This window comes from Salmo salar, chromosome 01, assembly GCF_965601325.2.
Source record: "Salmo salar chromosome 01, fSalSal1, whole genome shotgun sequence".
Classification (NCBI taxonomy): Eukaryota; Metazoa; Chordata; class Actinopteri; order Salmoniformes; family Salmonidae; genus Salmo; species Salmo salar.
The window spans coordinates 8,101,618-8,127,192 of record NC_138291.1 but is presented as its reverse complement, the minus strand read 5'-3'; the positions used below and the strand labels follow the sequence as shown (position 1 = coordinate 8,127,192).

At 45.3% G+C, this 25,575-nt stretch overlaps 1 protein-coding gene across 5 annotated transcripts in view; it reads right to left on the bottom strand.

Annotated features, from left to right (window-relative positions):
- Positions 1-25,575, bottom strand: part of sh3yl1 (SH3 and SYLF domain containing 1) — a 60,694-nt gene that overhangs the window by 9,678 nt on the left and 25,441 nt on the right. For 4 of the 5 annotated variants that reach the window (XM_014198612.3, XM_014198765.3, XM_014198684.3 and 1 more), the window contains exons 2-4: positions 8,083-8,193; positions 5,310-5,423; positions 5,150-5,214 (exon numbers count right to left, since the gene is read on the bottom strand). In XM_014198612.3, the coding sequence (XP_014054087.1) occupies positions 5,150-5,214; positions 5,310-5,423; positions 8,083-8,193 (290 nt within the window). Of the gene's footprint in view, positions 1-5,149; positions 5,215-5,309; positions 5,424-8,082; positions 8,194-12,853; positions 13,004-25,575 lie in introns of all 5 variants that reach the window. The other variant, XM_045711012.2, reaches the window with a different exon arrangement.

Genomic DNA, 25,575 nt, shown 5'->3' with positions numbered 1-25,575 from the left:
AAACATGGATCACCACAGATAACACTGCTACTCCTACTGCTCTCTCCTCGTCTGACTACGTGTTCTCGCATACCCCTAGAGCATCGAGCCAGCGGGGTGGTGGCACTGGAATCCTCATCTCTCCCAAGTGGACATTCTCTCTTTCTCCCCTGACCCATCTGTCTATCTCCTCATTTGAATTCCATGCTGTCACAGTTACCAGCCCTTTCAAGCTTAACATCCTTATCATTTATCGCCCTCCAGGTTCCCTTGGAGAGTTCATCAATGAGCTTGACGCCTTGATAAGTTCCTTTCCTGAGGATGGCTCACCTCTCACAGTTCTGGGTGACTTTAACCTCCCCACGTCTACCTTCGACTCATTCCTCTCTGCCTCCTTCTTTCCACTCCTCTCCTCTTTCGACCTCACCCTCTCACCTTCCCCCCCTACTCACAAGGCAGGCAATACGCTTGACCTCATCTTTACTAGATGCTGTTCTTCCACTAATCTCATTGCAACTCCCCTCCAAGTCTCCGACCACTACCTTGTATCCTTTTCCCTCTCGCTCTCATCCAACACTTCTCACTCTCCCCCTACTCGGATGGTATTGCGCCGTCCCAACCTTCGCTCTCTCTCCCGCTACTCTCTCCTCTTCCATCCTATCATCTCTTCCCTCTGCTCAAACCTTCTCCAACCTATCTCCTGATTCTGCCTCCTCAACCCTCCTCTCCTCCCTCTCTGCATCCTTTGATTTCCTCTGTCCCCTATCCTCCAGGCCGGCTCGGTCCTCCCCTCCTGCTCCGTGGCTCGACGACTCACTGCGAGCTCACAGAACAGGGCTCCGGGCAGCCGAGCGGAAATGGAGGAAAACTCGCCTCCCTGCGGACCTGGCATCCTTTCACTCCCTCCTCTCTACATTTTCCTCTTCTGTCTCTGCTGCTAAAGCCACTTTCTACCACTCTAAATTCCAAGCATCTGCCTCTGACCCTAGGAAGCTCTTTGCTACCTTCTCCTCCCTCCTGAATCCTCCTCCCCCTCCCCCCCCCTCCTCCCTCTCTGCGGATGACTTCGTCAACCATTTTGAAAAGAAGGTTGACGACATCCGATCCTCGTTTGCTAAGTCAAACGACACTGCTGGTCCTGCTCACATTGCCCTACCCTGTGCTTTGACCTCTTTCTCCCCTCTCTCTCCAGATGAAATCTCGCGTCTTGTGACGGCCGGCCGCCCAACAACCTGCCCACTTGACCCTATCCCCTCCTCTCTTCTCCAGACCATTTCCAGAGACCTTCTCCCCTACCTCACCTCGCTCATCAACGCATCCTTGACCGCTGGCTACGTCCCTTCCGTCTTCAAGAGAGCGAGAGTTGCACCCCTTCTGAAAAAACCTACACTCGATCCCTCCGATGTCAACAACTACAGGCCAGTATCCCTTCTTTCCTTTCTCTCCAAAACTCTTGAACGCGCCGTGCTTGGCCAGCTCTCTTGCTATCTCTCTCAGAATGACCTTCTTGATCCTAATCAGTCAGGTTTCAAGACTGGGCATTCAACTGAGACTGCTCTTCTCTGTGTCACGGAGGCTCTCCGCACTGCTAAAGCTAACTCTCTCTCCTCTGCTCTCATCCTTCTAGACCTATCTGCTGCCTTTGATACCGTGAACCATCAGATCCTCCTCTCCACCCTCTCCGAGCTGGGCATCTCCGGCACCGCGCACGCTTGGATTGCGTCCTACCTGACAGGTCGCTCCTACCAGGTGGCGTGGCGAGAATCTGTCTCCGCACCACGTGCTCTCACCACTGGTGTCCCCCAGGGCTCTGTTCTTGGCCCACTCCTATTCTCGCTATACACCAAGTCACTTGGCTCTGTCATATCCTCACATGGTCTCTCATATCATTGCTATGCAGATGACACACAATTAATCTTCTCCTTTCCCCCTTCTGACAACCAGGTGGCGAATCGCATCTCTGCATGTCTGGCAGACATATCAGTGTGGATGACGGATCACCACCGCAAGCTGAACCTCGGCAAGACGGAGCTGCTCTTCCTCCCGGGGAAGGACTGCCCGTTCCATGATCTCGCCATCACGGTTGACAACTCCCTTGTGTCCTCCTCCCAGAATGCTAAGAGCCTTGGCGTGACCCTGGACAACACCCTGTCGTTCTCCACCAACATCAAGGCGGTGACCCGATCCTGTAGGTTCATGCTCTACAACATTCGCAGAGTACGACCCTGCCTCACACAGGAAGCGGCGCAGGTCCTAATCCAGGCACTTGTCATCTCCCGTCTGGATTACTGCAACTCGCTGTTGGCTGGGCTCCCTGCCTGTGCCATTAAACCCCTACAACTCATCCAGAACGCCGCAGCCCGTCTGGTGTTCAACCTTCCCAAGTTCTCTCACGTCACCCCGCTCCTCCGCTCTCTCCACTAGCTTCCAGTCGAAGCTCGCATCCGCTACAAGACCATGGTGCTTGCCTACGGAGCTGTGAGGGGAACGGCACCTCCGTACCTTCAGGCTCTGATCAGGTCCTACACCCAAACAAGGGCACTCCGTTCATCCACCTCTGGCCTGCTCGCCTCCCTACCTCTGAGGAAGCACAGTTCCCGCTCAGCCCAGTCAAAACTGTTCGCTGCTCTGGCACCCCAATGGTGGAACAAGCTCCCTCACGACGCCAGGACAGCGGACTCAATCACCACCTTCCGGAGACACCTGAAACCCCACCTCTTCAAGGAATACCTGGGATAGGATAAAGTAATCCTTCTAACCCCCCCTTAAAAGATTTAGATGCACTATTGTAAAGTGGTTGTTCCACTGGATATTATAAGGTGAATGCACCAATTTGTAAGTCGCTCTGGATAAGAGCGTCTGCTAAATGACTAAAATGTAAAAAAAAAAAAAAAAAAAAAAAAATATACAGAAATCCCGTATTTACATAAGTTTTCAGACCCTTTGCTATGAGACTCGGTGTTGAGCTCACTGACAGAGCTCCAGTTCCTCTGTGGAGATGGGACAACCTTCCAGAAGGACAATCATCTCTGCAGCACTTCACCAAATCAGGCCTTTATGGTAGTGGCCTGACTGAAGCCGCTACTCTGTAAAAAGGCACTTGACAGCCTGCTTGGAGTTTGCAAAGAGGCCCCTAAAGACTCTCAGACCATGAGAAACAAGATTCTCTGGTCTAATGAAACCAATGTTAAACTCTTGGGCCTGAATGCTAAGCGTCACGTCTGGAGGAACCCTGGCACCATCCCTACGGTAAAGTGTGGTGGCAGCATCATGCTGTGGGGATGTTTTTCAACAGCAGGGACTGGGAGACTAGTCAGGATCGAAGCAAAGATGAACAGAGCCAAGTACAGAGAGATCCTTGACGAAAACCTGCTCCAGAGCGCTCAGGAACTCAGACTGGGGCGAAGGTTCACCTTCCAACAGGACAACAACCTTAAGCACACAGCCAAGACAACGCAGGAGTGGCTTCGGGACAAGTCTCTGAATGTCCTTGAGTGGTCCAGCAAGAGCCTGGACATGAACCCGATCGAACATCTCTGGAGGGACCTGAAAATAGCTGTGCATCAACGTTCCCCATCCAACCTGACAGAGCTTGAGAGGATCTGCAGAGAAGAATGGGAGAAACTCCCCAAATACAGGTGTTCCAAGCTTGTAGCGTCATACCCAAGAAGACTCGAGGCTGTAGTCGCTGCCAACGGTGCTTCAACAAAGTACTGAGTAAAGGGTTATCAAATTATAAAATTTGCAAAAATGACAAAAAAAAAAAAAAAGTTTTTGCTTTGTCATTATGGGGGTAAATGTGTGTAAATTGTTGAGGGAAAAAAACTATTTAAAATCAACTTTAGAATAAGGCTGTAACGTACTGTAACAAATGTTGAAAAAGTCAAGGGGTCTGAATACTTTCCGAATGTACTGGATTTCTGCTGACAGGTTAATTCCCCCAGCAGAAACAAAATCTTAAATCCCTGTAAGGGTCTGGGTGGAACACGGCGTCTGGGTTGCAAAATTCCAGTAACTTTCCCAAAATTGAATAAATCCTTTATTCACTCCGATGTCTTGAGGACAAACTTCTCAGAGCATGTCCTGAGTCAGCGCTCACTCTGGGAAGAGGTGAACTACAGCTGACTTCCTGCTTGTGTAACAGTAAGAAAATGTATCCTGTTTTAGTTGTGAAGTTCACGTCAACAATCAATGAAACTATATGGACATACTGAAACATGAACTCGATAACACAAATGTAAATAATTGACTCATTTGGACAAACTTCCCCAATAAAACAGGATTTATTTCACAGAATCATGAAGGAATAAGGAGGACTTTTGGGAATCCTCAAACTGGGACTGTGGCTGCAAAAAACAACATGTACTGGTGCGATCTGTACATTCCACCAGGTCACCTCAAATCAATGTCATTTTTGGGGGGCAAATAAGTATATTCATAGGTAATTTGGCCTATAATCTCCATTGAACCCCCCAGGAAAAACAGAAAATTCTGGAGGCTTGACAGTAAATTATTAAAAATAGGCTAATTATCTGGCCACCTGAGTGGCGCAGTGGTCTAAGGCACTGCATCGCAGTGCTAGCTGTGCCACTAGAGAACCTGGTTCGAGTCCAGGCTCTGTCGCAGCCGGCCGCGACCAGGAGACCCATGGGGCGGCGCACAATTGGCCCAGCATCGTCCAGGTTAGGGGACGATTTCGCCGGCAGGATTGTTCTTGTCCCATCGCGCACTCTGACACATTGGTGCGGCTGGCTTCCGGGTTAAGCGGGCATTGAGTCAAGAAGCAGTGCGGCTTGGCTGGGTTTCGGAGGACGCACAGCTCTCGACCTTTGCCTCTCCCGAGTCCGTACGAGAGTTGGAGAGGTCCGTAACTACCAATTGGATACCATGAAATTGGGGAGATTTTTTTATTTTTTTTTTATTATTTTTTAAATAGGCTAAAATTGTCAAACCAAATGTCATGTCAATCACTGGATGAACTTATTTACCGTCTCAGTAGTGTAGTAGTTACACCTCTTAATAGAGTGAATTACTTTCTAAACTGATTACTATTGTGATTACTGATTACTATTGTCTATTGTGTGACACTGCGGACATGTTCCTTTAGCCCATGATGAGACCAAGGGAAAATGTTAGGCTGGATCACTCGTGTGTCTGGTGGTCAACCTACCTCAACTCCAATCTCAAAGCCACCGCCCAGACCAGCTATACCAATGGCAGAGGGAGCAGACCAACCTAGTGAGAGGGAGGACGTAGTGAATTTATATGTCCTGGCGATGACCATATAGGTGTGTGTGTGTGTGTGTGTGTGTGTGTGGTAATGAACTTACGTCCGTCAGCCAGTCTAGCGATGACGATACCGCTGCCGCCTCGAGCTGTGATCATGAAGCCTGCCTTGATCACTGTGATGATGGCCAGGCCCTGACACTTCGCTAATATATTGGCTGGCGGGAGAAAACACAATGATGAGCAGGTCCTGCTAGCATGCTATGACACAACTTCCTGCCATATCCGGAAAGGAGGACTGTCACCTGACAAAACCCTGATGACGTCACCATAAAGACATTTTTTTATTTATTTAACCAGGTAGGCCAGTTGAGAACAAGTACTCATTTACAACTGTGACCTGGCCAAGATAAAGCAAAGCAGTGTGACAGAGTTAAACAAACGTACAGTCAATAACACAATAGAAAAATCTATGTACAGTGCATGCACATGTAGAAGAGTAGGGAAGTAAGGTAATAAAAAAAGCTATAGGGGAGAAATAATTACAATTTAGCATTAACACTGGAGTGATAGATGTGCAGATGATGATGTTCAAGTAGAGATACTGGGGTGCAAAAGAGCAAGAGGGTAAGTAATAATATGGGGATGAGGTAGTTGGGTGTGCTATTTACAGATTGGCTGTGTACAGGTACAGTGATTGGTAAGCTGCTCTGACAGCTGATGCTTAAAGTTAGAGAGGGAGATAAGACTAAGAATTCATTCCAGTCATTGGTAGCAGAGAACTGGAAGGAAAGGCAGCCAAAATAAGTGTTGGCTTTGGGGATGACCAGTGAAATATACCTGCTGGAGTGCGTGCTATGGGTGGGTGTTGCTATGGTGACCAATGAGCTGAGATAAGGCGGGGCTTTACCTAGCAAAGATTTATAGATGACCTGGAGCCAGTGGGTTTGGCGATGAATATTTAGTGAGGGCCAGCCAACGAGAGCATACAGGTCACAGTGATGTATATGGGGCTTTGGTGACAAAACGGATGGCACTGTGGTAGACTGCATCCAATTTGCTGAGTAGAGTGTTGGGGGGCTATTTGGTAAATGACATCGCCGAAGTCAAGGATCGGTAGGATAGTTTTACGAGGGTGTGTTTGGCAGCATGAGTGAAGGAGGCTGTCTTGAGAAATAGGAAGCCGATTCTAGATTTAATTTTGGATTGGAGATGCTTAATGTGAGTCTGGAAGGAGAGTTCAGTCTAACCAGACTCCTAGGTATTTGTAGTTGTCCACATATTCTAGGTCAGAACCGTCCAGAGTAGTGATGATAGTCGGGCGGGCGGGTGCGGGCAGCGAAATGTTGAAAAGCATGCATTTGGTTTACTGGCGTTTAAGAGCAGTTGGAGGCCACAGAAGGAGTGTTGGATGGTGTTGAAGCTCGTTTGTAGGTTTGTTAGCAATGTCCAAATAAGGGCTAGATGTATACAGAATGGTGTCGCCCTTGCTGTCTCTGCCTAGCCGGATCCCCTCTCCACTGGGATTCTCTGCCTCTAACCCTATTACAGTGGCCGAGTCACTGGCTTACTGGTGCTCTTCCATGCCGTCCCTAGGAGGGGTGCGTCACTTGAGTGGGTTGAGTAACTGATGTGGTCTTCCTGTATGGGTTGGCACCCCCCCTTGGGTTGTGCCGTGGCGGAGATCTTTGTGGGCTATACTCGGCCTTTTCTCAGGATGGTAAGTTGGTGGTTGAAGGTATCCCTCTAGTGGTGTGGGGGCTGTGCTTTGACAAAGTGGGTAGGGTTATATCCTGCCTGTTTGGACCTGTCCGGGGGAATCATCGGATGGGGCCACAGTGTCTCCTGACCCCTCCCGTCTCAGCCTCCAGTATTTATGCTGCAGTAGTTTGTGTGTCGGGGGGCTAGGGTTAGTCTTATATCTGGAGCATTTCTCCAGTGTCCTGTGTGAATTTAAGTATGCTCTCTAATTCTCTTTCTCTCTCGGAGGACCTGAGCCCTAGGACCATGCCTCAGGACTACCTGGCATGATGACTCCTTGCTGTCCCCAATCCACCCAGCCGTGCTGCTGCTCCAGTTTCAACTGTTCTGCTTGCGGCTATGGAACCCTGACCTGTTCACCGGACGTGCTACCTGTCCCAGACCTGATGTTTTCAACTCTCTAGAGACAGCAGGAGCGGTAGAGATACTCTCAAAGATCGGCTATGAAAAGTCAATGACATTTACTCCTGTGGTGCTGACCTGTTGCACCTTCAACAACTACTGTGATTATTATTATTTGACCATGCTGGTCGTCTATGAACATCTTGGCCATGTTCTATTATTAATCTCCACCCGGCACAGCCAGAAGAGGACTGGCCACCCCTCATAGCCTGGTTCCTCTCTAGGTTCTGGCTTTTCTAGGGAGATCTTCCTGGCCACCGTGCTTCTACACCTGCATTGCTTGCTGTTTGTGGTTTTAATCTGGGTTTCTGTACAGCACTTTGAGATATCAGCTGATGTAAGGGCTATATAAATACATTTGATTTGTCGTCTGCGTAGAGGTGGTTCAGAGAAATCACCAGCAGCAAGAACGACGTCATTGATGTATACAGAGAAGAATCGGCCTGGGAATTGAACCCTGTGGCACCCCCAAAAGGAGACTGCCAGAGGTCCAGACAACAGGCCCTCCGATTTGACACACTGAACTCTGAGAAGTAGTTGGTGAACCATGCGAGGCAGTCATTTGAGAAACCAAGGCTGTTGAGTCTAGTCTACCTGACAAAACCCATGCTGAGAATGAGAGAAATTAATAGGTATGAGTCAGAGATGAGTGCAAGGGCAGGATGAAAAGGGTGAACAGGAACACATACACCCACCCCGCACACATTCACACACCTGGGATGAGTTTGTCAGGCCCGGTGCGGTTGGAGATCTCAGTAAACTCTCTGAGGATCTTGGCAGCTTTCTTCGCCTCTGACTTCATGTTGGATGGGATTGGGTTATTCACTGTCAACACACACACACACACACACACATCAGACTTCATGTTGGACAGGATGGGGTTATTCATTGATTTCTCAAAACCCAAACCCTGGTCTGCATCGCAAGCATTCGTGGAAGTCTGGCGATGTTGCACCTCTGGGGTTAGAAAGTCTGTGCTACAACTATGAACGTCAGGATGAGTAGAAACAGATCTGCATAAGCAACAGCTAAAACGGAGATCCTAATAAACTGCTCTAAAAACAGCCAGATCAGATCACCTTAGCTGCTGTTTGTAACAGTTGCCAGTGTCGGCCCAGTTTCAGGAGGTGGAGTCAGAGCCAGCTGAACCAAACCAGAGTTCTCCAGTATTACCATGGAATTACAGCATGGAGGAAAAAAATAAAAAAAATAAAAAAAATCAACCAAACAGGACCGACGTGATGCCTTTGTTTCACGACGCTGTAGCTACATACCAATCTGATGATGTCACCTTAACTAACACAATAGAGATACACATGATAGGAGGCTATATCAGGACACGTTATGCTTGTAACAACTCAGGAGACAGTTTAGACAACAGAACTGTTCTCCAACTCCGTGACTGTTCTAAGCTTGTTCCTTAGACCTAGGGAGGGCTGCATTCCATTATTGTTTTTATAAAACGGGCCCCTTCTGTCCTCCAGCCTACTTCACAGGTCTGCTATAATTGAACAGGTGAAAGCAGTATGGTAGAAGCTATATTGAACTGTGCAGAGTCATCTCAGATCCATTAAGGGGCGTAGACAGACAGACAGCTTATTGGTTTTGCACCAGTGACCTATATGGGGATGTTCCTGGAGATTTTCCCTCCTGTTGGTTCACTCCAACCCTGTTCCTGGAGAGTTACCCTCCTGTAGGGTTTTTTACTCCAAGCCTAATCTAGTGCACTGGAATCAAATAATTAGCTGGTTGATAAGCTGAATAAGGTTAGTTACAACTGTAATTGGAAAAAGAATAAAAAAAACAGGAGAGGCTCTCCAGGAAACAAGGTGTAAGAGCCCTGATCTAACCTGTCCAGTGGTATATTAGGTGTAATCTGGGAGCCACTCCCCAGGCTTGGTGCAGACAAGATCACTTGATTTCATATTGCTCTGAGTCACCACATTAGCATGCTGCTCAATCACCCAATTCAATAGGAGGGGTGTGTGTGTGTGTGTGAGAGTGAGTGAGAGAGAGAGAGTGTATGATAGTGTTTGCTTTAATGCAGTCTCTCCGGTTTGCTAATACTGGTCATACCTGCCGTGTAGACAGACACATTCCTGCTTAATGACAAACTCTTAATAAAGATCAACACTTAACACACCCTATCCCCTCAAATAAAGTGGCCACTTCTGATGACGTCTGGCGAGTTTACACTTCCAGGGCGAGGGCTGAAAAACCCCGGTGAGGATGACGAGCACGCAGATGAGCTTCCCTGAGATGTTTTTTGATTGGTTGTGCGCAAACCCACAGTTTCATCAGCTCTACGCCTGTGGACTTCCTGGACAGGATATACAGGTAACTGGTAAATACAACATGGACCACAAGCCAGAACAGCACCTTGGCAAAGATTATACTAGGGACGCACCGTTGAGACATTTTGGGCCCAAAAAAAACAAACAATACGGATAAAGAAATGTTAGCAGACTTTTAAGCTAGTAGTTAAATAGTTCACACACACACACACACACACCCACAGTGGTCTAACGCACTGCATCTCAGTGCATGAGGCATCACTACATTTATTTTCATAAATGTGAATCACATTTTTATTTGGTGTACCACCCCGACGGCATTGTGTGTACCCCAGTTTGGGAATACCTGCTCCAAGGTACACAATAACTGATGATGCACTAGCCAATTTAGAAATAGCAAATTGTGCAATCTACTAATACAACTTTCAAGAGCCAGTTGAAAGCAGGACAGCCCCCCCCCCCCAGAGCCAGTTGAAAGCAGGACAGCCCCCCTCCCAGAGCCAGTTGAAAGCAGGACAGCCCCCCTCCCAGAGCCAGTTGAAACCGCCCCCCCAGAGCCAGTTGAAAGCAGGACAGCCCCCCCCCCCCCCACCGAGCCAGGCGTTGAAAGCAGGACAGCCCCCCCCCCCCCCCCAGAGCCAGTTGAAAGCAGGACAGCCCCCCCCCCCCCAGAGCCAGTTGAAAGCAGGACAGCCCCCCCCCCCCCAGAGCCAGTTGAAAGCAGGACAGCCCCCCCCCCCCAGAGCCAGTTGAAAGCAGGACAGCCCCCCCCCCCCCACCGAGCCAGTTGAAAGCAGGACAGCCCCCCCCCCCCCACCGAGCCAGTTGAAAGCAGGACAGCCCCCCCCCCCCCACCGAGCCAGTTGAAAGCAGGACAGCCCCCCCCCCCCCCACCGAGCCAGTTGAAAGCAGGACAAGCGCCCCCCCCCCCACCCTCCAGAGCCAGTTGAAAGCAGGACAGCCCCCCCCCCCCGGCCGGGCGGCGCCCCCCCCCCAGAGCCAGTTGAAAGCAGGACAGCCCCCCTCCCAGAGCCAGTTGAAACCGCCCCCCAGAGCCAGTTGAAAGCAGGACAGCCCCCCCCAGGCCGTGACCGCCCCCCAGGCCAGTTGAAAGCAGGACAGCCCCCCCCCCCCGGCCAGATGAAAGCAGGACAGCCCCCCCCACCAGAGCCAGTTGAAAGCAGGACAGCCCCCCCCCCCCAGAGCCAGTTGAAAGCAGGACAACCCCCCCACCCCCCCCCCCCCCAGAGCCAGTTGAAAGCAGGACAGCCCCCCCCCCCCCACCGAGCCAGTTGAAAGCAGGACAGCGCCCCCCCCCCCCCCAGAGCCAGTTGAAAGCAGGACAGCCCCCCCCCCCCAGAGCCAGTTGAAAGCAGGACAGCCCCCCCCCCCAGAGCCAGTTGAAAGCAGGACAGCCCCCCCCCGGCCGGCCGCCCCCAGAGCCAGTTGAAAGCAGGACAGCCCCCCCCCCCAGAGCCAGTTGAAAGCAGGACAGCCCCCCCCCCAGAGCCAGTTGAAAGCAGGACAGCCCCCCCCCCCCAGAGCCAGTTGAAAGCAGGACAGCCCCCCCCCCAGAGCCAGTTGAAAGCAGGACAGCCCCCCCCCCCAGAGCCTGTTGAAAGCAGGACAGCCCCCCCCCCCAGAGCCTGTTGAAAGCAGGACAGCCCCCCCCCCCCACCAGAGCCAGTTGAAAGCAGGACAGCCCCCCCCCCCAGAGCCAGTTGAAAGCAGGACAGCCCCCCCCCCCCAGAGCCAGTTGAAAGCAGGACAGCCCCCCCCCCCCCCAGAGCCAGTTGAAAGCAGGACAGCCCCCCCCCCCCCCCCCCAGAGCCAGTTGAAAGCAGGACAGCCCCCCCCCCAGAGCCAGTTGAAACCGCCCCCCAGAGCCAGTTGAAAGCAGGACAGCCCCCCCCCCCCCCCAGAGCCAGTTGAAAGCAGGACAGCCCCCCCCCCCCAGAGCCAGTTGAAAGCAGGACAGCCCCCCCCCCCCCCCCCCCCAGAGCCAGTTGAAAGCAGGACAGCCCCCCCCCCAGAGCCAGTTGAAAGCAGGACAGCCCCCCCCCCCCCCAGAGCCAGTTGAAACCGCCCCCCAGAGCCAGTTGAAAGCAGGACAGCCCCCCCCCCCCCACCAGAGCCAGTTGAAAGCAGGACAGCCCCCCCCCCCCCCCCCACCAGAGCCAGTTGAAAGCAGGACAGCCCCCCCCCACCAGAGCCAGTTGAAAGCAGGACAGCCCCCCCCCACCAGAGCCAGTTGAAAGCAGGACAGCCCCCCCCCACCAGAGCCAGTTGAAAGCAGGACAGCCCCCCCCCACCAGAGCCAGTTGAAAGCAGGACAGCCCCCCCCCACCAGAGCCAGTTGAAAGCAGGACAGCCCCCCCCCACCAGAGCCAGTTGAAAGCAGGACAGCCCCCCCCCACCAGAGCCAGTTGAAAGCAGGACAGCCCCCCCCCACCAGAGCCAGTTGAAAGCAGGACAGCCCCCCCCCACCAGAGCCAGTTGAAAGCAGGACAGCCCCCCCCCACCAGAGCCAGTTGAAAGCAGGACAGCCCCCCCCCCACCAGAGCCAGTTGAAAGCAGGACAGCCCCCCCCCACCAGAGCCAGTTGAAAGCAGGACAGCCCCCCCCACCAGAGCCAGTTGAAAGCAGGACAGCCCCCGTTTGGGAATACTACTCTAGCCTACCTGTCCTGGGGTCTGTTGTCACATGATCTACAAGATGACTTACAAGCATTGTTCTAGTAGCAGAGGAATGGGGGAAGAATAATAACAAATATTAGTTGGTGAGTGCTGAGTGAATGAGGAATCATCCATCTTGTGATGTCTTTCAAGAACAGCTCATTCACATGCCCTCGAGCACACGCATTTACACAGAGAGACACGAGGGCATCTTGGAGGGTCAGTCATATCCGTAGGCTGGGTAAGGAATGTTCATGTGGGTATAAAATTAGTACATTGTGATGTACTAAAATGTGTCGTGCAGCATCTCAGCCTAATAGACCAGCATCCCACAGGACACACACAGGTGTGTTCACTGATGTTCATCCCTTGCCCAAGTACAGACAGTATTCTGGACTAAACATCCGACACCGGACGGGTGCGTTTGTGCTTCCTACCACCGATACCATCTGCTGTTCAGGACTGTTTAATGTATGTCACACCTGTGGCTCATGTCAGAACAATACGAATACATACATGACTGGCGTTTCAGTCAGGCAGAGCTGTGGACACCTCTCAGGGCTGATGAAGGACCCCACTCAGTTATCCCATGGCCCCAACATCAGCTGACTTACACCCTCTTTCTCTCTGTCCGCAGTGCTGTGTGGTGTTACAGGAGGCCCTGGGCTGCGCACAAAACATTCAAAATGAACTCAGTGGATCATGGGTTTAGTTTTGTGACACTGAACTTGTTGTCTGGTACATAAAAAAAAAAAAAAAACATAATACATTCCTATCTGGGTCACTGAATGGCTATAAAAACACATGTGACCGATTATGTTAGGGATTCCAGGGGTGGCCAAACCTGTGCTCCTCAAGAGCTACGGCAAAAGCAAGAGGGTAGTCTTTCAGGGTACATTTTAGTCATTTAGCCCTTATCCTGAAGCGACTTACAGTGCATTTAAATCGTTTTTTTTTTAATACTGGGAATTGAACCCACAACCCTGGTGTTGCAACCAACTGAGCCATAAAGGTGAAGTGTTATCCCTCCATCACACTCGCAACCCGCAGTTATATCCACGGTCGGCCTGGTTTGGGTCATGAAATATTGTGTGGATGAAGGGCGGGTTGTATAAAGAGAAAAATGCTGTGGAAATCCATTCATATATAATTATTGTGGAATTTATAATTAGGTTTTTCTTCCATTATTTTAATCTAATATTATAATTTTATCTGGTGTTAGTGCATAAGCCAAAGCTTTAGGGCCCAACTGTACGCTTGTCAAATACACGCCAATAGCCAAATGCTTTCAATCCTGGAAGCAAAAAAAAAAAAGGACAATGTAGGATTTTATTTCAATAACAGAAATTGAACATAAAGAGAAGGGAGAGCCAGAACAGAAGCCTATTGTTTGACGAATATATTTTGAGAGAGTATTGTGAGCCGCTATACAAATTCAATAGTCACAAGATGGGATTTAAAAAAATGGCACATCAAGGTCATTGTACTGTTCAGATGGGTTAAATGGAAAAGTAAAATACGGACACTGACTGTCTATAACCTAACACACACAATATTAACTTCTGCAGAAGGGTTGCAAAGGGTCGGAAATGTTCCGGTATTTTTCCATGGGAAGTAACACCCTGGAATTTGGGGAATTTAGCTTAAATTCATTTAAAAACATAAAAAAAAAAAAAAACTGCTTTAAGAGTGAACCTTTTTTGTGAGATAAACATAAGTCAATTCTAGGTCTGTGGCATATTTTGGTTAAACTATCCCCAACTCAATGGAATTGCAACCCTCTGCATGCACAGTGCATTCTTCCATCACATGTACAGCTGATTCTCAAGATCTTTCACACTAATGAGATGCTATTGAGCCCACACTACTACACTGTCAGACAAGGACTACATGCTTTCTGATAAGTTTTGATTACAATACTGGGTGGGGTGAATATATTTTATATGACAAAGTCAGCAAAAAAAAAGAAACGTCCCTTTTTCAGGAATTTGTCTTTCAAAGATAATTCGTAAAAATCCAAATAACTTCACAGATCTTCATTGTAAAGGGTTTAAACACTGTTTCCCATGCTTGTTCAATGAACCATAAAAAAATTTATGAACATGCACCTGTGGAACGTTAAGACACTAACAGCTTACAGACTAGAGGGCGACCGATTTAAAATCAGCATGGCCGATTAATTAGGGCCGATTTCAAGTTTTCATAACAAATCAGTAGTCGGCATTTTTGGACACTAATTATATTGCACTCCACGAGGAGACCGTGGCAGGCTGACCACCTGTTACACGAGTGCAGCAAGCAGCCAAGGTAAGTTGCTAGCTAGCGTTAAACTTATTTTATAAAAAACAATGAATCTTAACATAATCACTCGTTAACTACATTACTAGTTTAACTAGCTTGTCCTGCATTGAGTATAATCAATCACAGCCTACTTCGCCAAACGGGTGACGATTTAAGTGCATTTGCGAAAAAAAGCACTGTCGTTGCACCAATGTAGCTAACCATAAACATCAATGCCTTTCTTAAAAATCAATACACAAGTATATATTTTTTTAAACCTGCATATTTAGTTAAAATCAAGTCATGTCAGCAGGCAATATTAACTAGGGAAAATTGTGTCACTTATCTTGCATTCTGTGCAAGCAGAGTCAGGGTATATACACAGCAGTTTGGGCCGCCTGGCTCGTTGCGAACGGTGTAAAGACCATTTCTTCCTAACAAAGACTAATTCATTTGCTAGAGTTTTACATAAATATGATATAACATTGAAGGTTGTGCAATGGAACAGCAATATTTAGACAGGGATGCTATAATTTCGAAAACAAAACGTTTATTCTTTCAGTGAAATACGGAACCGTTCCGTATTTTACCGAGCGGGTGGCTCGATAAAATATGGAACGGTTCCGTATTTCACTGAAAGAATAAAACGTTTTGTTTTCGAAATTATAGTTTCTGAATTTGACCATATTAATGACCTAAGGCTCGTATTTGTGTGTTTATTATATTATAATTAAGTCTATGCTTATATATTTGATAGAGCAGTCTGACTGAGCGGTGGTAGGCAGCAGCAGGCTCGTAAGCATTCATTCAAACAGCACTTTACTGCGTTTGCCAGCAGCTCTTCGCAATGATTGAAGCACAGCGTTGTTTATGACTTCAAGCCTATCAACTCCCGAGATTAGGCTGGCAATACAATAGTGCCTATAAGAACATCCAATAGTCAAAAGGTAAATGAAATACAAAATGGTATAGAGAAAAATAATCCTATAATAAACTACAACCTAAAACTCCTTAACTGGGAATATTGAAGACTCATGTTAAAAGGAACAAATCAGCTTTCATGTTGTTGAATTACTGGTAATGCTCTAGATAGGTAATTTATAAACCAATCAAAATCGTACACAATGTGTAATGGCGGATGGTTGTAAATCTGAGTCCATAGAGGTGTGCTCAGGTGTTCCGCAGGGTTCTATTTTGGGCCCACTGTTGTTCATTTTGTATATCAACAACATTGGGGATCTTATTGAAACAGCGGATGTTCATTTTTATGCAGATGATACTGTTCTTTATTCATGTGGTAGTAGTTTATCTTTAGCTTTTGAAAATGCCCAAAGACAATTTAACATCCTACAACAGAATCTGTATGATTTAAAGCTGGTTCTAGATGATTCGGGTAAAACAAAATGAATGGTATTTCCAAATGCCAGGCATGTTACTACTAATCATGTCATTGCTACATTGGCTGGACATACTATAGAGCAAGTTAAAGTGTACAAATATTTTGGTGTGTGGGTTGATAAGCTGAGCTTCACTGTGCATGTAGAGAACTTGATAAGGAAGCTCAAGCTGAGAATAGGTTTTTATTACTGGCCTAAGGCTTGTTTTTCTTTTGAGGCCAGGAAGGAGCTGGTACGATGTACATTACAGGTGGTTTTAGATTTTAGTAATGAGATACACTCTCTACCTGAGAGCACTTGAGTCAGTGCATCATGCAGCCCTCAGGTTCATTTTCAAATCAAAAACATATAACACATCATTGTGATCTCTACAGCGCTGTTGGCTGGTCGTCATTGACCTTGCCTAGGCTTAAACTGGTATACACAGATTTATAAAGGCCATATTGGGTAAAATGCCATTTTCTCTGTTCTTTTTTTAGTCAGGTCAAAAAATAAATATCAATTACGGCCCCATTCTTATTTGCTTCAAACAGTACCTAAAATTATAACAGGTCTTGGTAGAAATAGTTTTAGTTACTTAGCTCCGTCGTCCTGGAATTCTCCGCTGAACATTTTAAAATGTGATAATCTAGTTTCGTTGGGAGTTTAAACACTAGATCGTCACACACACACACAGAAGAGTAATTGTCTTTAGGCCAGCAGTTTATAGTCAAGACTTTCGTGTTTTAAACATACACTACCACATACAGTACAACAAAAACATTGTATGTAAGTTGTTGCGTATGAAACGTTGTTCCCCCTACTGCTATTGGACCAGGTCTTTCTTGGAAAAGAGATGTTCAATGAAAAAAACCTGTATAAATAAAGTAAAAAAATGTAAATGGCATGTTCTGAAAAAGAAACTTAAAATGTTAGCTTTTTTTACATGCCACATATTGCACTTTTACTATCTTATCCAACACTGGTTTTGCATTATTTAAACCAAATTGAACATGTTTCATTATTTACCTGAGACTAAACTGATTTTATGAATTATATTAAATTAAAATTAAAATGTTTATTCAGTATTGTTGTAATTGTCATCACAAATATATAAAAATAAACTTAAGATAAAACATTTAATATAAAATATAAAATCAAATTAAAAAAATAAAATATAAATTTGGCCAATTAAAAAAGCCAATACCGATTTATTGGAGGATTTAAAAAAAGCCGATACAGATTTAAACTCCTCCAATAAATCGGTATCGGTGTTGAAAAATCATAATCGGTCAACCTCTATTACAGACGGTAGGCAATTAAGGACATGGTTATGAAAACTTAGGACACTAAAGAGGCATTTCTATTGACTCTGAAAAACACCAAAAGAAAGATGCCCAGGGTCCCTTATCTGCGTGAACATGCCTTAGGCATGCTGGAAGGAGGCATGAGGACTGCAGATGTGGCCAGGGCATTAAATTGCAATGTCTGTACTGTGAGACGCCTAAGACGGCGCAGGGAGAAAAGACAGAGAGCTGATTGTCCTCGCAGTGGCAGACCACGTGTAACACACACCTGCACAGGATCGGTACATCCGAACGTCACACCTGCGGGACAGGTACAGGATGGCAACAACTGCTCGAGTTACACCAGGAACGCACAATCCCTTCATCAGAGCTCAGACTGTCTGCAATAGGCTGAGAGGCTGGACTGAGGGCTTGTAGGCCTGTTGTAAGGCAGGTCCTCACTAGGCATCTCAGGCAACAACGTCGCCAACGGGCACAAACCCACCATCACTGGACCAGACAGGACTGGCAAAAACTGCTCTTCACTGACGAGTCGTGGTTGTGTCTCACCAGGGGTGATGGTTGGATTCGCGTTTATCGTCGAAGGAATGAGCGTTACACCGAGGCCTGTACTCTGGAGCGGGATCGATTTGGAGGGAGGGTCCGTAGTCGTCTGGGGCGGTGTGTCACTGCATCATCGGACTGAGCTTGTTGTCATTGCAGGCAATCTCAATGCTGTGCCTTATAGGGAAGACATCCTCCTCCCTCATGTGGTACCCTTCCTGCAGGCTCATCCTGACATGACCCTCCAGCATGACAATGCCACCAGCCATACTGCTCGTTATGTGCATGGTTTCCCGCTAGCGACCCACCTCGACAACATCCGGTGAAATTGCTGAGCGCCAAATTCAAAATACAGAAAGTCATAATAAACATTTCATAAAAAATACAAGTGTTATACATTGGCTTAAAGACTAACTCGTTAATCCAGCCGCTTTGTCAGGTGTCAAAAAAGTCATACCATCCTATTATCTGAGGACAGCGCCCCGCTTACAAAAGCATAAACATTTTACAACCAAGTAAAGGAATTACAAAAGTCAGAAATAGCGATGAAATTAATCACTTACCTTTGAAGATCTTCATATGGTTGCAGTCACAAGAGTCCCAGCTACACAATAAAATGTTCGTTTTGTTCGATAAAGTCCCTCTTTATATCCCAAAAACTCAGTTTTGTTGGCACGTTTTGTTCAGTGATCCACTGGCTCAAAGGCGGTCAAAACATGCAGATGAATACATCCTAATAGTAGCGGTAAAGTTTGTCAAAACATGTCAAACGATGTTTATAATTAATCCTCAGGTTGTCAATTGTCTAAATAATCGCTAATATTTCAACCGGACAATAGCATATTCAATAGAAAGGAAAAACAACCAAGGGCGTGCAAATTGGTCACGTGCGCAAAACCAGCACCGCAGTCCACTGAGAAAGGTCTCATTCTTCTTCATTTTTCAGAAAACAAGCCTGAAACAATGTCTAAAGACTTGACATCTAGTGGAAGCCATAGGAACTGCAATCTGGGTCCTAACCCATTAGAAACTCTATAGGCATTCAATTGAAAAGTACCCACATCAAAACAATCCCACTTCCTGGATGGATATTCCTCAGGTTTTCGCCTGCCTATTCAGTTCTGTTATACTCACAGATACTATTTTAACAGTTTTGGTAACTTGAGTGTTTTCTATCAAAATCTACCAATTATATGCATATGCTAGCTTCTGGGCCTGAGTAACAGGCAGTTTACTTTGGGCACGCTTCTCATCCAGATGTCAAAATACTGCCCCCAAGCCATAAGAAGTTAGTGCATGAGAGCATTACCATGCTGAAACAGTAAAGGGCCTTCCGCAAACTGTTCCCACAAAGTTGAAAGCACAAAAATGTCCAGAATGCTCTAGCGTTAAGATTTCACTTCACTGGAACTAGGGTGCATTGTACCATGAAAAACAGCACCATACCATTATTCCTCCTCCACCAAACTTTATAGTTGGCACTATGCATTCAGACAGGTAGTGTTCTCCTGGCTTCCGCTAAACCCAGATTAGTCTATCAGACTGCCAGATGGTGAAGCGTGTATCATCACTCCAGAGAACACGTTTCCACTGCTCCAGAGTCCAGTGGAGGCTAGCTTTACTACGCGCTACATGCTTCAGCACTCGGCGGTCCGGTTCTGTGAGCTTGTGTGGCGGATAAGCTGCTGTTTCTCCTAGACGTTTCTACTTCACAATAACAGCACTTACAGTTGACCTGGGGCGGCTCTAGGAGGGCATAAATTTGACGAACTGACTTGTTGGAAAGGTGGCATCCTATGCCGGTGCCATGTTGAAAGTCAGTGAGCTCTTCAGTAAGGCCATTCAGCCAATATTTGTCTATGGAGATTGCATGGCAGCTTGCTAGGGCTCCCGAGGGGAGTGCTAGAGGTGTCACTACAGACCCTGGTTCGATTCCAGGCTGTATCACAACCGGCCGTGATTAGGAGTCCCATAGGGCAGTGCACAATTGGCCAAGCGTTGTCCGGGTTAGGATTTGGCCAGGGTAGGCCGTCATTGTGATTAAGAATTGTTTCTTACCAACTTGAATAGTTAAATAAATAAAATCGCTTGATTTTATACACCTGTCAGCAACAGGTATGGTTGAAATAGCCAAATCCATTGGAGTGGAGTGGAGTAAGCATGTTGCCATTGGAAACGTGTTCTCTGGAGTGAGGAATCATACTATCTGGCAGTTCGATGGACAAATCTGGGTTTGGCGGATGACAGTAGAACGCTACCTGCCCGAATGCATAGTTTGGGCTAGGCCCCTTAGTTCAAGTGAAGGGTTAACGCTACAGCATACAATTACATTCTAGATGATTCTGAGGTTCCAACTTTCTGGGAACAGTTTGCCACATATGAAGCTAACAAAAAAAAAACATAGAAATGTATGCTCTACCCAAAATCGCAACCAACTAAATTGCAGCATTACGACAAAAACGGATGAGGCAAGTAAGGAACTTGTCTGTCAGCCCTACATTAGACCAAAATTGGTTAAAAATTGTGAAAGTATATCAGTTGAATTTTTTTTTTTTAAAGGACCAACAAATTCACAGCTGTGCCATATAGATTGCAAAAAAATAGATTGATGTACTGATTCCATGGCACATGGTTTATGAGCTGAAACACTGGATTCAAAACATAATTTTCCAAATTAAATGTATACAAAACTCTTATATTAAAAAACATACACTCTATTTGCAGTGAAGCCGCTCAATATTTACATTGTCATCTTACAGACTCCCATCCAGAGCAACCCACAGAAGCAACCAGGGTCAACGCCCTGCCCAAGGGCACATCGACAGATCTCCCACAAGGTCAAAACGGGGACCCGAACCAGCAAGCCATCAGCCACTGGCCCAAGCTCCCAACCGCCAGCCCTCCAAGATCAGCTGCGTGGTCCCATGGTGTTTATACTTGCTTACTATTGTTTGTACAGATGAATGTGGTACCTTCAGACATTTGGAAATTGCTCCCAAGGATGAACCAGACTTGTTGGAGGTATACAATTTCTTTTCTGAGGTCTTGGCGGATTTCTTTTGATTTTCTCATGTCAAGCAAAGAGGCACTGAGTTGAAGGACAGCCTTGAAATACATCCACAGGTACACCTCCAATTGACTCAAATGATGTCAATTAGCTTATCAGAAGCTTCTGAAGCCATGACAATTTCTGGAATTTTCCAAGCTGTTTAAAGGCAGTCAACTTAGTGTATGTAAACTTCTGACCCACTGGAATTGTGATACAGTAAATTCTAAGTGAAATAATATGTCTAAACAATAATTCTTGGAAAAATGACTTGTCATACAAAGTAGATGTCCTAACCGACTTGCCAGAACTATAGTTTGTTAACAAGAAATGTGTGGTTGAAAAACGAGTTTTAACCTGTTGGGGTGTAGGGGGCAGTATTTTCACGACCAGATGAAAAAAACGTACTCAAATTAAACTGGTTACTACTCTTGCCCAGAAACTAGAATATGCATATTATTAGTAGATTTGGATTGAAAACACTTAAGTTTCTAAAACTGTTTGAATGGTGTCTGAGTATAACAGAACTCAAATGGCAGGCAAAAACCTGAGAAAAATCCAACCAGGAAGTGGAAAGGTCTGAGAATTGTAGTCCTTTTGATTCTCTATCAAAACTACAGTTTCTGTGGGGTCACATTGCACTTCCTAAGGCTTCCATTGGCTGTCAACAGCCTTCAGAAAGTGGTTTGAGCATTCTCCTGTCACTGGGCAGAATATAGGAGCTCAGTTACTGAGTGGACTGCCTGGCAACAAAGGGATATGCTCGATCCCGCGAGCGCGCCGTTCCTTCTTTTTCTTCTTGAATGAATATGCTATTGTCCGGTTGGAATATTATCTCAATTGTATGTTAAAAATACCCTAAAGATTGATTTTAAACAGCATTTGACATGCTTCTAAGTATGGTAATGGAACATTTTGACTTTGTCTCTGGTTCTGCGCTCGCGCGTTATGCCTTTGGATAAGTGATCTGTACGCACGAACAAAACTGAGGTATTTGGACATAAATATGGATTATTTCAAACAAAAACATTTGTGGAAGTAGCAGTCCTGGGAGTGCATTCTGACGAAGATCAGCAAAGGTAAGAATATTTATAATACCAATTCTGAGTTTAGGTTGCACGAACTTGGCGGGTGTCTGTATAGCTTGCTGTGATGGCGAGCTATGTACTCAGAATATTGAAAAATGTGCTTTCTCCGTAAAGCTATTTTAAAATCTGACACAGCGGTTGCATCCAGGAGTAGTCTACTATAATTCTTTAATTGTTATATATTTTGTCAACGTTTATGATGAGTATTTTTGTAAATTGATGTGCACATTCACCGGCAGTTTTGGTGGGAATACATTTTCTGAACATCACATGCCAATGTAAAATGCTGTTTTTGTATATAAATATGAACTTTATCGAACAAAACATACATGCATTGTGTAACATAATGTCCTAGGAGTGTCATCTGATGAAGATCGTCAAAGGTTAGTGCTTCATATAGCTGTGTTTTATTGACACATGTCCTTGCTTGGAAAATGACTGTGATTATTTTTGTCCATGTACTCTCCTAACATAATCTAATGTTTTGCTTTCGATGTAAAGCATTTTTGAAAATCGAACAATGTGGTTACATCAAGGAGAAGTGTCTCTTTAAAATGGTGTAAAATAGTTATATGTTTGAGAAAGTTGAATTATGACATTTTGTTGTTTTGAATTTGCCGCCCTGATATTTCACTGGCTGTGTCCCGCACGCTAGCGTCCCACGTAGCACATAGAAGTTAATGACTCCAACCTAAGTGTATGTAAACTTCCGACTTCAACTGTATGTATTAAAAACGGGGGTTTTCCAGACAAAGGATTTAATAGCCTCAAAAAAGGTAATCCTTTGTAATTTGGCCTTGGCACAGATCTTTTTGTCCATTTGTGAATTTTAAATGTTTTGTATTATTTGGAAAGAATTCCTTATTGTAATTGTCATTCAGAGGGTGAGAGGTTCTCTTTCACATCTACTTAACGTCCTCTTAAAATATTCTTAGAATCATAGGTGGCTCAGTCTAACGAGTTACTGCTAATTATTTTTGGTAGCATTACTGTGCGGGAGATTCAGGAAGAATTTGGTGCATTTTTCTCCATATATTTCATCCAGTTTGCTTTATTTTTGTAATAGATTACATTAGATCATTCTTGAATAAGTTCCGCCAGTTATTTTTTTTTTGTTAATCTAACTGATTTTGTATATCTGTAGTAATGTTTTTATTGCCATCTACCTGTACTAATAGTTCATGTATTTCCCTTGTCTCTTTAGACAGAAACTGCTTGTTGATTAATATTGAATGACATAAAAAAAAAAAAAAAAAATCAAAAAAAGGGTTTTTGCTGAACCTATTACTGGATTTTTTTTACAATTATTTTGTCTTGACTAAACTGTCCTCAAGTAGACTGATTACATTCACGTGGAAATTCTGAATGAGTTATGTCAATTAGATGATCCAATCGCATTCTGTCCCCTATCAATACTTTAACCTTTGATGCAAGCCAGAAAGAGAGAAGCAGTCAAGACCACTAGCTTGATAAGTCTCATCCATGAAGATCTCACTAGGTCAGGTTTTTTTGTCTTTAAATATACAATATTTCTAAATGTGTCCATAACATTTGTGATCTCCTTAGGGCAAGGTGCATTGAGGTACATAACACTGTGTTATAGTCTCCCACCATAATGATTTGATCGTTTGTTGCCTGTAAGTTCAATAAATTGGCATAAATATTTTCGAAGAATTATGGCTCATCTTGATTTGGACCATAGATTAATTAGCCAAATCTGTTTTTCATCCACTTTCATATTCAAAAGGATCCAACTTCCTCGCAAATCATTCCGGACCATTGGCACATTCAGATCAACATTTTTGTTAATTAATATCACCACACCTTGAGGTCCTTTGTCCATGACAGAACATTTTACATGTAATCCTAGATTAAACCCTCTTCCTTTTTTTCCACACAACTTTCTTTAATGTAGAGTGAGTTTCCTGTAAACAGTATATATTTTATTCCTTTAGCCACATAAAGGCTGATCTTTTTTTTTTTTTTTTTATAATCTGCTAAGGCGTTACAATTATAAACTGTCTATACTTAATTCCCCCCTTACCATAACTAAATACTATTCTCAGTCTAAATGTACCATAAGTGCCTGTAAAGGTACTTTCCATAAGAGGTATTATGATGGTCATAAACAGACATCAAAACGTCTGATGTTTAGAATTCAAGAAATAGGTTCTAGCAATATTTGTTTTATGGAGTATAGCCTTAATATTCAGTATGATAATTCTAATCCATATATCACCATCATAGTTGCATCATAATTACATGAAACATTTTGATAGAAAAAAAAAAAAACATCCCAGCATTTTCATAGTAAGTGACGCTTGACATGATCATGAAAGAGACCATGCATTACTATAGAGACGGCTTCACTACAGTACAAATGTATCCCGTACAATATGTTATTATTCCCTAACATCTCCGTTCTGATATCTTCCCCATTGCTTGTCGTAAACATGTTGACAAAGATATACAAAATATTGACAAACAAAAAACATTAAATTATAGAGAACTTCTTGACAAGAGAAACAGGAGGGAGAGAAGATGGATCGTGTGCACACACACACCAACTTCAGTGCTCAGATATTTTTACAGTCCCCATAATATTTCAGTAATCTGATGTCCCCGTAGTGTTATGGTGCCGTCTCTGAAGAGCTGTCCATCTATCAAAGAGAGTCCTCAATGAGAAAGACACGCTTACCCCTCTCTCTGTTAAGCCTCTTAAAATAATTGTAACCAATAGAACGTTACACACACACACCTCAAAAGTTTGGAAAAACCTACTCATTTAAGGGTTTTTCTTTATTTTTACTATTTTCTACATTCTAGAACAATAATGAAGACATCAAACTATGAAAAAAACACATACAGAATCATGTAGTAACGAAAGTAAGAAAAAATATTTCATATTTGAGATTCTTCAAAGTAGCCACCCATTGCCTTGATGCCAAGAGTGTGCAAAGCTGTCACTCAACCAGCTTCATGAGGAATACTTTTCCAACAGCCTAGAAGGAGTTCCCACACATGCTGAGCACTTGGCGGCTGCTTTTCCTTCACTCTGCAGTCCAACTCATCCCAAACAATCTCAATTGGGTTGAGGTCAGTGATTGTGGAGGCCAGGTCATCTGATGTAGCACTCCATCACTCTCCTTCTTGGTCAAATAGCCCTTACACAGCCTGGAGGTGTGTTGGGTCATTGTCCTGTTGAAAAACAAATTATAGTGGGACTAAGCCCAAACCAGACGGGATGGAGTATCGCTGCAGAATGCTGTGGTAGCCATGCTGGTTAAGTGTGCCCTAAATTCCAAATAAATCACATTGTTACCAGCAAAGCACCCCCACACTTCCTCCTGCTTCACGGTTGGAACCACACATGCGGAGATCATCCGTTCACCTAATCTGCGTCGCACAAAGACAGTAGTTGGACCCAAAAACCTCAAATTTGGACTCCGACCAAAAAGGACATATTTCCACCGGTCTAATGTCCATTGTTCGTGTTTCTTGGCGCAAGCAAGTCTCTTATTATTAATTATCATCCTTTAGTAGTGGGTTCTTTGCAGAAATTCGACCCTGAAGGCCTGATTCATGCAGTCTTCTCTGA